Source organism: Coturnix japonica, chromosome 4, assembly GCF_054131305.1.
Source record: "Coturnix japonica strain WE chromosome 4, WE-NBRP24, whole genome shotgun sequence".
NCBI lineage: Eukaryota > Metazoa > Chordata > Aves > Galliformes > Phasianidae > Coturnix > Coturnix japonica.
The window spans coordinates 67377010-67391709 of NC_140666.1; the positions used below are offsets into that span (position 1 = coordinate 67377010).

Genomic DNA, 14700 nt, shown 5'->3' on the forward strand with positions numbered 1-14700 from the left:
ATTAGACTATGTTCTTTCCCTGTGTCTCAAATTCATTTTTTCTTCCAGCATTTATTGCCCTGTTACTTTGAGAACAAGAAAGGATGAGGAAAGCAAAAATAATTCGTTAATATTTACCTTTAACAAAAACATAAAAAGAGTTGACGATACTCCCTTTGCTTTTGCACTCATATCTGCCTATGTCTTTGATGGTTGCATTTTTGGTGTGCCACTCTTTCTCATTGGAAATCCTTGTTTTTGCCGATGGATCTGAGTTCTGGAAATTCCAAGTCACCGGTCCTTCCTCATTGCACTTCAGCCTTAATTCCTCCCCTTTGTTGACAACCAGTGAGGATTCTTCATGAGGCACTGAACCACCTAAAAAAACAAGAGCACAGAATACAAAGCCTGTCAACACAATGCTTTCTCTAGGTTGTGGTTTTTTTGTTGTTTGTTTGTTTGTTTTTCTGCAATGAAATTGCTATTTATATACACGCCGTTAATATTTTTGGGGTTGATTTTTAAAAATAATAAGCTGTAGAATTCTACAGGCCCCTTTTGCATTGTACGACCTTCTGTACACACATTAAATAACCACCGCAGATGGAAAGTGGTCTTTAAAAAACCATGTATCGGTTTCTGCAATGGTTTGGCTTCTGAATGGGAACAGACCCAAGCTATTTAAAAATTAAATTCAAGAACATATGAGCCTGATTCTACATGGCAGCACTTTTAATCATTCTTTGTCATTTACTCAGTATGTTGCCAAGAACTAAACTTTCCTTGCTCAACAGTTATCATTTCTAGTTGCTCTCTCAGAAGCTCCACTCAATTAGAAATGTCCACTTTAATGAAGGCACTGTCACATACTTTCCACACTTGCTTATTTCTTTTGTGGAGGTAGTAATTTGTCATTTATTAAACAGACAAACAAACAAACAGACAAACCATGTAAAATTTCCTTCAAGCTTCCATACCAACATTGCTGAATGACTGTCACTGAGGCACCAATCTCCCGGCCATCACAGCTGCTCAATGTGAGCTCTTACCGTGTCTTTCACTGAATATACAGTAACACTTCATAAAAGTTCTAAGGAAGTAAACTGGTGTAAAATCAGCAGCCTCAACTCACAGCTCCCAATCACCTCCCAGATTACAATGTGTACCTGGATAAAGAAGCACTTTCAGGCTTCTGTGGCTCCATTATTTAGGTCCATCAAGAAGGGGTTTGCTGTGTTAGCATACCCTGATAGGAAAGCGTCTGTGAACGTACAAGACAGAGTTCACAGCTGAAAAATCAGATAAATTCTTACTGGCATGGACCTGTGCAAACATCACAATGATGTAAACAAATATTGAGGTAGTGTTAATGAACAAGCCTTTCCCCTTCCAGAGCAGCTCTTTAGTCCTACAAATGACCCTTAGTTTACAGTAAGTACAGCTAATGTCCCTCTTATGTAAAGCACAACTGTGCAAAACTGTACAGCCTCTGTATCTAGTAGCAGAGTTAAGTCTCTGAAAACACTAGATGCACTCAAAAGCACTACCCAGGGCTCATTTCAGAGACTGAATTTCCCTGCCTACACATTTGACAACAGACACTCAAGCAAAACAATCACATAATAAGTTGGGATGAGATTATGTAGTCCAGACTTAATTCAATTATCTCACAGCTTTAGTTGCTCTTAAAGTGCATACTGGATTGAGACCAGCTCAGGTAACTGCTCCCCTTCCTGGCAATCCCAGAAGCCAGAACAGAGTGGGAAGCAAAGGATAATCAGACCAACATGATCTAATTCCTTCCTGGTCTGGGAAGACCCTGACCCAACATTCCCCATTCAACAACTACTATCTTAACATGACACCATGTCCATGTGAAAGGAGATGTACTCGCAGCCAGCAGAAACACTGAAGCCAGGTGTCTGTGCATGAAACAGAGAAACACTCCCTCACTGGTCCTCACTGCTGCCTCTGCATCTCCCACACATCAGTGGACAAGCACTCAGTGGAGCAAGTGATAACTTTATTTAAGGAACTCAAGAACTATACGGAGAGTAAACTCATTTACTTGCCCCTGAGGAAACACTGAGCCAGCTTGGCTTGCTGAACTGCTCCTTCTGCTTCTGTTTCTCCCAGGAGTATTTATACAGCAGATTAACAACATGCAGTGATCGCAGGCTCCAAACTGTCCGCACACAACCTGCTTGCAGTGCAACGTGCTGTGTAGCCAGACATGGGGCTTTCCTCCTTCCCAAACCCACTGCCCTAGGGCACAAGGGTGCATGGAGGTGAAATGTAAGGCTTAATCCACAGGTTCACAGAGGTAAGGGACAGACTGCAGGCAGGTGTTGCACAGAATGAAGTCTTAACCAACCTACAAAAGCAGTGTGGATATGTCTAAACCACATGCATGACTTGTGATAGGCACAAATGCTGAGGTGTGATGCAGCAACAAACCTGCCCTTTCCAAAGACCAGCTCTTTAATCCTACCAGTAGCCATGACCTCATGCCCTTCTAATGTGTAGCAAAATACTGCACAATTGGACCTGATGTACAGTATTCATATCTGAAAGAGATAAACATGTCTCAAAAAACATCACCACTTGAGTCTTTAAACACTCCCTAGGGCTCATTTCAGAGGCTGAATTTCCCTGCCCACACAGATGACAACAGACGCTCAAGCAAAACAATCGGATAATTACTTGGGACAAGATTATGTAGTTCAGACTTCATTCACTTATCTCACAGCTTGAGTTGTTCTTAAGGTACATACTGGATTGAGATCAGCTCAGGTAACTGCCCCTCTTCCTGACAAATCCGAGGGAACAAAGGAAGGTCAGACCACTACAGTGTAATTCCTTTGTGGTGTGGGCTTTGGGGGGAGTCCTTGTTCCCTCCCCATCTCTCTCTGATTTACGTATTTACTTACAATCCTACAGGCAGGCAGTCCATCAATGCCTGTTTTTCCAGCATCACCAGAAATTTTCCACATGAGGTTCACTAATCCTTTACACAAACTCACAACTGAATATATAAACAAGCATCCTAGAAATAATATTTGCCAGAAAGATTAAAAAAACAAAACAAAACAAAACACAAATGCACATTATTTCATACTTTCATGTAATATTTGTTACTTTTATCCACTCTTTTCCTCAGCATTGGTCACCATACAGGTTAAGAGTTTTTCTAACTTGTATTAGCAGGACCATCTAAGCAAGTTGGTGGGTAGTTATTACAGGCTGCAAACAGCAGTATGTCTGGGGGCACAAGAAATATACTACACACTGGAACAGAGGAAAGAAAGGAAAAAACAGAATAAGCACACTGTGGCATCCTAAAACAAAAGCCATGGTATTTCAGTTGAAGCCGCCGTGCACATTTCAAGGCAATCATTTACGGGTCCTTTTATGCAACCTGCATTTGCTCTGCAAAACAATTTACACATTTAACCAACATCTTCTGCAAAAAAAAACTTTGCACAGTCCAAGGTTTTCTGTCACCTTCCAAAAACAAGGTATCTCCTACAAAAGCAAATACAGCAGCATTAAGAGCAAAAGGTGGCAAAAGGAAGGATCATGAGATGCATTTAGTGTTATGCTCCTAAATATTGACCATGTTTAAAAGAGAATTAGAGAGGTGCTTGGAAAGATGGGAATGACTTTGTATCTTCCGTTCGGAGGAATAATTAAGTAGCAGAAATCTGAGAGTTTAACCAACAACTTGTAATCCAATGTGCTAATCCCCAGAACAGATGTTCATCTGCCATTTCTTGATCTCCCTCAGATTGCTAGTGCCTCAGTCTAACACTGCTTCACTTACACCACACCTGAAGCATGAGAGTGTTTTTCAGCCTCACTGTTACTCTTCTGCACTCCAGTAATACCAACTATAAACATATAACCATGATGGTAACACTAATAACTTGGGAACTGCGTCTGTTGCAGGCTGTACGCTGGGGATGAGACAGGGAGTCTGCTGTCCTCCTGGGGCTGCATGATCACCCAAGGAAGAAACATGACTTTGCCAGTCACCAGTGGAACTGCCAACTCTCTAAGCAACAGGATAAAGGAACGCACAGCTATGTTACAACTGAGGATTTCCAGGTGTGGGGCAGATACAGAGTGAGGATGTATCCTGGCATGTCTCCACTCTCTCCTTACCTTCTTATATCTTGGAACAGGACATGAACCACAATCCCACTATTCACCTGAGCACCTCAGCCTCACAGAAAACCCACCTTACCACAGGAACCCTGCAGAATAAGAAGCAGCTCATTTTGGATGTTCTAAATCTCTGTCCTACAACTACAAGAAGTCACTTCTACTATCCTAGCTTCTCTTCATAAACTAACAAATTTGAGTTGAAAACTACAATGCTGGGATCACTTGTGAAACAGGCTCTGTAACTGAAAAAAAAAGAAGCAGAATATATGAATATATTACAAGGAGCTTCCTAAGTCCTAAAAACGGAGGGAGAATGAGGAATGAGGGGGAGTATAGCACTAGTAAATTTGGCATACAGAAAGAACATCTGGAAAACTGGGCTGGAGGAGTTAGAAAATGAAACAGCTCTAGATAATACTGATAGGAAATTCAGGTCAAATTGCAGGGATATGATTAAGGACAGCAGAATGCTCCTGTAACAATTAAGGGATGTGCATACAAAAAAGCTTTGGCTAAGGAGTGTACCATTCTGGAAAAAAAGTGGCTTATGTGGGAGCTGTCTTGGCCTCAGCCACAACACTGCTATTGCAGGGAAAGGCACATCAGGTGCACAACTCCATCACACTCAGAAGTGACTGGAGATTGTCTCCAGCTGCTGAACAAACAAAGGACATTGGACTGCTATGGGATAAGATGAAAAGTCAGGCAGTGTGGATTTTATTCCCAGCTGGACCTCAACCGTAGGCCAGTAGCTTAGTCCCTGCTTCCTTTTTCAACTCTAAATATTAAAAAGGACAAGAAGCTTGTGGTATCTCTATAACACAACAGACTGCCTTCAGAGCAAAACACCCAAAACAAGTAAGCAAAAAAAAGCCCAACGCACCAAACATGCCTTGTCCCATTCCATTCCACGTTACATTTATCTTCAACACCTTCCAAGACTTGAGCACAGTACAGCCACCACATATCAACACCTAACTGTAGGGATGTCTCATTATGTTTCTATTGCCATGATGGTTATTGGCTAAGGAGCCCCCCCATTAATCTCGGGACTCAGCCAGTCTCTCTGGGTTTGTGGTGGCCCTGCATGAACCAAGCTGTCCCAATCATCACCACAATGTGTGCCAAGGCATGGACCAGCTTGGGGTCTTCTGCTCCCCACCCTTCATATCTACCCCTCAGAACTTCCTGGACACAAAGGAAACCAGAGATGGCAGGTCCCCAAAGTCACCCATGCCCCATTTCATCCCATCTGCCAAGCCCAGGACACAGGCAGTGACCTGCCAGTGTGTTCACTGCTACCCCAAATGAGCACTTTCTTTCTCCTGGCCTTTCCCAGGACTGAAGGTACTGCAAGTGCAAAGGGTTGCATAGCTTTCTGCCTCTTCCTCACGTGGCCCTTCACAACCTCTACAGCCTCTGGTCCACCCCCAAAGGTAGTGGAAATATCACCCAGTGAACATAATGCCCTCACTTATGTGCCGGTTAACGTTTCTGCATGACAAACACGCTGAGGATCTAAACTTCAAGGACAAAGTGACTTTTGTGTAAGATTGCAGAGCCTGGATGCAATTACACCATTCTCTTTTCATGCCTGATCATTCTGGGCACTGACTTTGTTTCAAGGGATATCGCACAAACCTCACTTACCGCATTTTTCAGTTTCTCATCTGCAACAACACAAGAGAGCAGAAACAAGAGATAGGCTTTGTCAGTTAGAGTAGTAGCACTGTTGAAGATGCAGTGGTCTGGGGATATCAGCAAGGCATGGCTTGCAGAGAGGTAATATCCTCTTTCAGCATGCCCAGTGCTGCTGGAACAATGAGCATGTTTTCAGACACACAAGTCTCCTGCTTGTCTGAAAGACAAGCTGAAGCAAAAGCAACTCAAACTCACATGCACAAGTCACAGACAAGGCTGTCCATTTATTTCTGCGCAGTACCAGTTGGTCTAACTGAAAAGTACTGCTGTCCCAACTCTTTCTTATTTGTGAAAGCTGCTCCACTCTTGACACGTACTATGGTTAAGCTGAATTTAAGACCTTTTCAATTAGATTCTCTTTTTTGTCCTTCTATTTTATGCCCCAAAGAAACCAAAGTGTAAAACTTACATGTTAATCACGCTGAAGCAAATTTAATTTACTCTGGTGTATATAAATCTCCCAGATTTTTCAAAGGAGAGATGCTATCATATGCTTACTTGTTTTGTTCCGCTTCACTAAACAGACAATCTCCCTTATGCTAGATGTAAAGTTTAGCAACGGCAAATGTCAATTTTCAATGATTTGATCTGAAAGCTACACCACACACCACTGCAGCTATGCTGCGGGGGAAAACAAGGCCAGCAGTATGGCCTCTTTGCAGGAGAAACCATCCATGCCAACACCCAGGCTAGTGTCCACAAAGACACAGATCAAAAAAGACCAAGGACACAACTGTTCCCTGCATGTATCTATGAACCTCAGCATATATGAACACAAATCTTAGCTGACAGAAATGCTGACCTGCCCCATCTTCATGTTGGAGGCTGAAAGCTAACTAAACAGTCACCAAGCATGTATTTTAGGGTCTAAACTGATTAAACTGCCCTTCAGACCCAAGTGTTTCACTTATAATCCATCTGAGAGAGTCAGCGCCATCCGCAGACACTGAACTCCCACGAATACTCACATTTCCAGTGTGTGAGTCAGTGTGGATCAACTGAGGCTCCAAGAAGCAGAAAAGCAGGGAGTATGAGTGGGGACTTTGATGTTTACCCAGCTGCATGAGGGCAATCACTGCCTCCTCACATAGCATTCCCAGTGCCCCAAGCCCTTCACCCCAAGGGGAAGGGAGCAGCAGTGGAGCACTGGAAAGAGCAGGAGTTGGGAGCTCGCCTCTCTAGTGCTCAATGCAGCCGACAAAAAAAGCCTTCTACAGGCAGCATGACAGAAAAAGGGATATCTTCCAACACAAAGAGCAAGTGTGGAGCCAGCCAATTTCACCCAAGGCAAACTCCAGAGAGGAAATGGTTGGAGCCTGGAACAGAGGTTGTCTTTATCATCCATAGAGGCAGAAGTGTGAGGAACCACAGGAACAGTGGAGCCTGGGCTGGGGAACACCCTGCCATGCCACCTCTCTTTGCAGAGGCTTTCCACAGGAAGGGGTCTGCTTTGTGTCTTGGTATTGCTCTTACACAGATCTGCATCCCCAAATATCCCATGCCCTGTGAAGCTGTTCCACAGGTCACATAGAAGCACTGAGAACAGCTCAGACAGCTGAGAAGACACCCAGCCACAGGCAAACGGAGGTTACCTGCCTTCTGAATAACACATGGTTAAGCAGAAACAGCAAGCGCAGGGCCAGGTGGCAGTACACAGAAGGAACAAAGACAAAGCCAGTTCACCCCCTAACCTCTGCAGATACCAATCTCTGAGAGAAACATTCACTGGAGCTTCAGTCAGGTCAAGAGCAAGTGGGTAGAAGCCAGCAGGTCCTGCTGTAGGTCAGCAATTAGCAAATGCACCAACTGCACTTGGCTTTCTCATTTCAGAAGCAGGCTGTGCAGACAAAGTGCTGCACATGACCCAAAACACAAATGTGCACGAGCTGGTTTAGAAGCTAATGCATAGCTTGCTTGAGGCAGAAGGCTGGAGGAAGTACCTGCATCTGCCAGAGATAGGAGATGAACCTTCTCCTCCACAGCTCTGTTTTTCCTTGCTGAAGTGAGGCAACTCAAGCCATGTCAAAAGGACACCAAGCAGCAAGCCCTTTCTGACTGACATAACTTACTCTGCTAATGCAGTCAAAAAAGGCATTTCGCAAAGGCAGACACAAAGCTAAACATAACTCTAGTTCAGCACACATACTGAAAAGCCACAGCAGCACCAAACACCAAGCTCCTTCCCATAGCCCTGAATAACAATGTCTGAATAGTTTTCTTCTGAGAAGTCATGCGTTTGGGTCTTTTCTGTCTGTAAGAGCATAGTATGCGCTATAGCAGTCTGGTCACTCATCTTGCCATACTATGGGCAACAGGCTATCCTGACACTCTACAGCCTGCTGCAGCCAAACTTCCTACCGCAGGAGGAAGCAACAGGCAACGTGTTCATGAACAAAACCAGAGTTCAGTTTTCTAAACATAAGGAATGGGCTGAGCTTAGAACAACTACCTGCTAATTCTTGTTCAAAGTAAAATTACAAAGGAAAGATAAATAAATGTGTATGTACACACATTTAAGTAGAATTTACAGAAAAAAGAAAAGAGTAATTGCTTGCCACAACACTTGTCAGCTCAGAGATTTAAACATATAGACTGACTCCTACTTCTACAGAAGTATTTCCTTTTACCCCTCTAATTTCCAAAATTACTTATTAAACAGATGTTCCTACAGTTTTGCAGCTGTTAGATGCATAAATAAACAAATTATAAAGTATGTATAGAAAACAATTAAAAGGAATCAAGAAGTGCACTAATGCAAAGGGTATTCAAATGCAGCTGTCACTCACCCAGCCTATTTCTTTAATAGCTTTTCCTTCTCACTTCTTTTTGCTGACATTTACATTAAAAGGTGCAGTATCTTTCAACTTCCATTTTGAATGAATGCTCCTTGTAATGAACAACATAGGTTTGAAAGTGTGTTTTCTGAAATCCATCAGAAAGGTGGGTTTAAAGGAGATAAATGAGATACTGGAGGAAAATGAATCGTTTTGCAATCTGAACTAATGCCTATTTGGAAAAGGCTCAATTGAGGAAGGAGATGTAAGACTTTTGGCAATGAGAATTATAATTATTTCAAGTCTTGGCAGTAATTTTATCAAATAGTAGCAATTTCATTAAAAGGTGCACTGGTAATCATCTACATAAGGCCTCTAGGGAGGAAAACTTACCAATAATTGCATAATTCTGTTATCATTGTTCTTATGATGGAACACATTAAATACCACAAAGAGCAGCTCTGCTTTTTATTTTCTCTAGATATTTAGTTTGGTACTTTTTCCTAGAAATTACAGCAATAAATAAGAATTTCAGACTAATAAACATGTCCACCAAATGTTGCAGAAAAGGCACAGCTATTTTTCATGTACACATACTGCACGTCGGAAGGCTTCTGGAAGATCAGCATTGGACTAGATGACCTTTAGGGCCCCCTTCCAACTCAAATGATTCTGATTCCTTGGCAGGTTCTTCAGAACCTCCAGGGTGAACTAATCCAGTCCTGGGTAATCACACTGACACCCAGTGAGATCTGTCAATGACAACATCTTGGAAGTGCCTAGAATACAGGGATCAGGACATATTTCTGGCAATCCAGTTTCATTTCTCAAGTCTTCTGGCAAGGAGATACATAACTCAGCCATGTAACTTTATCTCCAACATCAGCAGAAGTCCTATATATCTTACCTGCAATCTGGACTTTTTTTCCTAGTTATCAACATAGCCCTACCACAAACTGCACACGTGGTATATATGTGGGTAGGTACTTACTGAAGAAGTTGTCCTCCTTCCACCTCTGGAAGAGATTGGTGGATGAAACAACACCCTGCAGTGAGTATGGTCTGAGCACCTGCTTAAGCAGGAAATCCCATTTCAACATCTTTTTTGATGGTATTTAGTTTAAGGGAGGAGAACAGAGAAACAGAGTTTAGTTCTGCTCCTTCAATCTGACCTCTTTTATTGTGCTGCACACCCCAACTCCTAGGTATGATGGCATTAGCATTACTGCTCAATCAGTAGTTTCATATATAATACCTGGAAGTCAGACGTGCTACGGAGTAGGAAACTTCAACAGCTTGTGCTACTATGAACACTGCTGGAAGGAAGCTTTTATTTTATTGAAGATAATGTGATTTCTTTTCGAAGTTAAAAAGTTATGCTCATCCATACCCAGTACTTCTGTGCCATATGAAACAGCAAACAGAGTTGTGCAGCAATAGTAATAGAAAGAACTGGGCAGTCACTGAGAAGCTGGAACAGAAGGCACCAGCACCAGCTGCTAGTGCAGAGGAACATCTACAGTTCTAAGGCAAACTCACTTCCATCAGAATCAGCACATTATGATGCACATGTATTTTAATACTCCATTGAAAATAACAGTGCAGCATTTTGTAGTGCATATTTTCCTTTTAAAATCAAAATATTTTAAAAAAATTGAATCTAGAAAGTACAACTTACACCTTCTATTAAAAAAATAAAATAAAATAAAATAAAATAAAATAAAATAAAATAAAATAAAATAAAATAAAATAAAATAAAATAAAATAAAATAAAATAAAATAAAGGCAAAATATTACTCAAGCTTTACATTTGCCACCAATATTTTAAAGATAATCAAACAACTGAACTGATGGGAGCCAGCAGCTGAGCACCTCCAGGCAGGTTGTGCTGCAGTGACGAACCAAGCAGTCTCTGGCATCTGGAGTTTCCTAGCAGGTGCAGAGAAACTATTTTCCTTACTTCAGCTCATGCAGTACAACTCAATGAAGCAACTCATCCATTCATGGCTGAGCTGCTGAAAATGAAATGCTTCTTCCCATTTCCATTCTAAGTCTAAAAAGGATGAGATGGACTAGTCTTGAAATTGTTGCAGTGTAGTATATGAGGGACCGCCAGTTTTGACTACAGACAGGGCTTTCAGACATTAATTCTTTATTTCAAAACATTTCTCAATGAGTTTTTTCTTTGGAATTGGCCGGCTTCTAAGTGCTGCTATTTATTTCAACAGAAGAACATTTCAGAATTCTGTTCTCCTCCATTGTAATCAATGCAAATCGTAAGTAAAAAATCAATTATCTAATACATAAGAAATGTCAACACTTTCTGTCTCCATACTAAAACACACACGTGAAGAATCAGAATAAGTGTGTATACAACAAGCTACATAATTGCTTAAATATATGCACAGTGATTAATCAAACTGAGTATAACACTAAGTGCAAAGGCAATATTTAATTAAAACTCTCTCAATGGTAATAAAGGAGGTTAAACCTTTCTTTACAAAATGATTAAGTACAAATGCAAAACAGTTAAAACGAGGCTTACTGTTGGCTGATTTAAATCATGATTAAAATCCGCTTTACAATGCTTTGAATCAAACTGCAGCACGCTACAGGGGAGGTAACCACCTCATTAAACCTGGAAGCACTACATGGCTCATCTGGCATCAGATGTTGACTTTACACATCTTCTATGGGGGACATGGAAGCAAGTTAGAGAAGGCTGAGGACAACAGGAGGAGGATGGGCTACAGAAGATGTACCAAAAGAAAAGATTTAAAAAAAAAAACGAGAGGCTAAAGAAACTGTACTTAATTACTGCAGAAAAATCCAAGTGATATTAGTTGTCAATATGTAAAATGCTGTTATCCAGAGGAAGGTGATGAGCAGTTCACTGTATCCACCAGAACAGGGCAAAGAAAGACAGAAAGACAGAAAGACAGAAAGACAGAAAGACAGAAAGACAGAAAGACAGAAAGACAGAAAGACAGAAAGACAGAAAGAAAAAGGAATTAAGCAACAGCAAGGAGGGAGAGGTTAGACAGCAGAGAAGATCTGATCTTCAACAATTAGTTAAGCAGCAGCAAAAACAGGTAGGAAAATCTGTACCACAATTCTCTTAGAGGAGGTGAGGCTGGAGCCTGACTGGCAAGATGTACCATATCTGAGCCCAGAAAGAGCAGGGATGATCAGATGATTGCTACAACCCACTCACCCCCCCACCCCCCCTCACTCTTACAGCTCTGCGGGGACTTCTAGTACCTGCTCCATTTCTTAGAAACCCAACAGCTGGAGTCATGTTAATGTGATGTAAGGTGCAGAGCTTATCTAGCAAAGAATGAAGTTTCCAGTCCTGAGGGCTGAAGACAAAGGTTTCCATCTGTGAAGTAGGTGCACCCATTAAATCCTGAACAAAGAAACAGATTAAGAGAGCCAAGTGCTGGTTTTCAATCTATCTCATAACGCTGTTCAGCAGGAGCCTTAGTTCTGAATGGCCTACGAATGTGAATGCAGAAAACAGTGCTGACTATCCCACAGCTGACCCAGACTGCTTCTCCCTCTCCCAAACATGCAGGCTCTGCGTGACCGGGACATCTGCAGTGTCTTTCCTACTCAGCTAGTTTAACTACTTCTTCCAGAGTGGCTTTGTACAAAGCTTTTCCTACAAGTCCACTCCATGACATTAGGCAGTCACCCAGCGTGAGTGGAGGAGCAGTCCTGCCATAAGTCAATGACAGATGGGAAAGGAAAGGAAATAAAGGGCTAACCTGGCATTTGTCAGGGTTCCAAGGAACCTACAAGAGGTGTGTTATATCTGTCTACCTGATTTCCCTTGAGTTTTCACATTTTCTTACTTTAAATCAACCCATGCATCCTCTTTATCACTCTGATTTACAGCTGTCAGTGTCTAGCTGACTTGCGAGTTCCTCTCCGATCAGATATTTAATGATTGTATTACATGATTAGGGACTCAGCTGTCAGATGACATATCAAATCATAGACTTTTAATGTTGTCATCCTCCCAGTGACAAAACTCGCTGTCGCTGATAACACTACTAGATGATGCTTTATTTTAGTTATGGTCTCCAGGAAGGATCTGTACAGAGCAGCCCAAGAGTTGCATGGCATGTTAGCAATGTTAGAAACTCATCTGTTATTTGTGTGCTTCTTTTCTGCTTAAGTGCTCTACAAAACAATTCTGTTGTGATGTTAAAATGAACATTAAAAGTCCATTTAAAGGTAGATCTGAAAACCTATGTTTACAGAATAAATCAATGCAATCCTCATGAGTAAATCCGGGGAGAGATTAACAGTTACAGCGCTTTCTAATTGGAACAGCCTAGAAAACAGGAGTCGTTTTCTCCCTTCAAACACAGATGTTTACACTCCTCTTGTGCCTTTATCACTAACTGCAGCAATCTTGGCCGGTGGACAAACAATGCTCTTCAGTTGCCATTGTGCCTGGCAACAAGCCAGCAGGACTGCTCACATGTCTAAAACGGGGCTCGTTTGTGCCTTGTTTGCAGGTTGCACCGTTAGAGGGTCAGGCACCTTTTTGGCGAATCCCTTCTTGTTTCCTAAAACTCACTGAAAAAACAAAGCACAACATCCTCTGCAGTAAAGCAACACAGAAAAAGAATGTTTGGTGTTCGAGTTCTTCTTGTGAGTGTATTCTCTTCACACTTGCTTTAATAAATATCCCAAATACATAACTTACTGAATATGGATCACCACCTTCTAATAAGCTTGGCCTTTAGCATCAGATCTCCTCTTTCATGTAACATACAGCAAACACTTTAGGCTCTAAGACCAGAGACTCAACAGCAGGCACTGAGTTTCTGAAGGTCAGAAACAAGCGCAGTGTTTTTCCTGTGCAGAGGAATATTCAGAAGGACATTAAGAAATTACAAAAAGACGACGTTTTATACTTAAACGGAGAGGGTTCTTACAGTAAATGCAATGCATTAGGGCATTAGACCTCATTTCCTCCAGCCATTCTTTGAACAGCTGAAAGAGACTTAAGGAAATGAGTCAAAATCCTGGAAGATGTTTGTACTACACCAAAAAGAAAACAACATCTGTAAAGTAATGCGTGTCACATACGTCGAGCAAGACAATGTGCAGCGCTTGATCTCTGCTGAAGCATTCATCCTCATGAGCACGGAGAGAAAACAGCTGAAAAGTGCCTTAACCTTGAGCAATTACTGCCTCCCTTCTACTAGATTGCTATCAGATTAGATCAGTTGTCATGTATTGTAGATAAATATATATGTTGTTGAAACAATTTGGTACAGTGCAGTACTTGTTTCATCCAGAATCTGTTAATCCTTGCCTTCAGATTACACCGGTGATCACTGAAAGTTCAGGCTGGAAGGAAGCTTTCCTTCAAACTACAAGCTCATAACATTTGGTATGTAGCTCAACAACCACAGCTATGCCTTAGAAATCTTTGTAACAGCTTGCACTAACAAAGCATTTAAGAGTACAGCAGGCCAAAATGCAGAGAACACAGAGGTATCATCAGAGCCTCTCACAACACACAGAGAAAGGGCAAGTTGTAACTGTGAGAAACTCCTGCCTGTGACTCAGATGTTCTTCTGAGAGCAGTCCCATCCTCTGCCACTAGCTGCTGTTTACATGTGCTTAAGACATGTCCTTTATGATTCCACCTGTGTCCTGGTGCAGTGTGTTCCTGCTGGAGGTGAGTCAGGATCCTTCACTCGATCCACACCTGCAAAGCAGCGCTGTTATTCCAGAAGGCAACAATCAATCAGTTTCTGGTGGAAAGCCCATGGTGAGCCAGCGTTACCCAAGCACTACACAGCTGCACACATCTGGCAGCAAGCTCTACCTTCAAACAAAGCACAGGGAATGCCTTCAGTCCCTGCAAATGGTACTTCGACTGGACATGTGCCTCAATCCTTGCCAAATTTAACACACCCTTTGTCATGAAGCCTTAAGAGAAAATCAATTAGGCACTTGCTTGGAGGTTCCGGGTTGTAACGGAAGGAAAAGAGTCAAGTATTGAGCAATCCTTGAAATCGCCATTCTGCTCTTGGCAGTGGCCTTAGGCCACATT

General features: G+C 42.0%; 1 protein-coding gene across 1 annotated transcript in view; it reads right to left on the reverse strand.

Annotated features, from left to right (window-relative positions):
- Nucleotides 1-14700, reverse strand: part of KIT (KIT proto-oncogene, receptor tyrosine kinase) — a 51263-nt gene that overhangs the window by 33772 nt on the left and 2791 nt on the right. The window contains exon 2 of the mRNA XM_015862359.3: nucleotides 118-357. Within this exon, the coding sequence (XP_015717845.1) occupies nucleotides 118-357 (240 nt within the window). The remainder of the gene's footprint in view (nucleotides 1-117; nucleotides 358-14700) is intronic.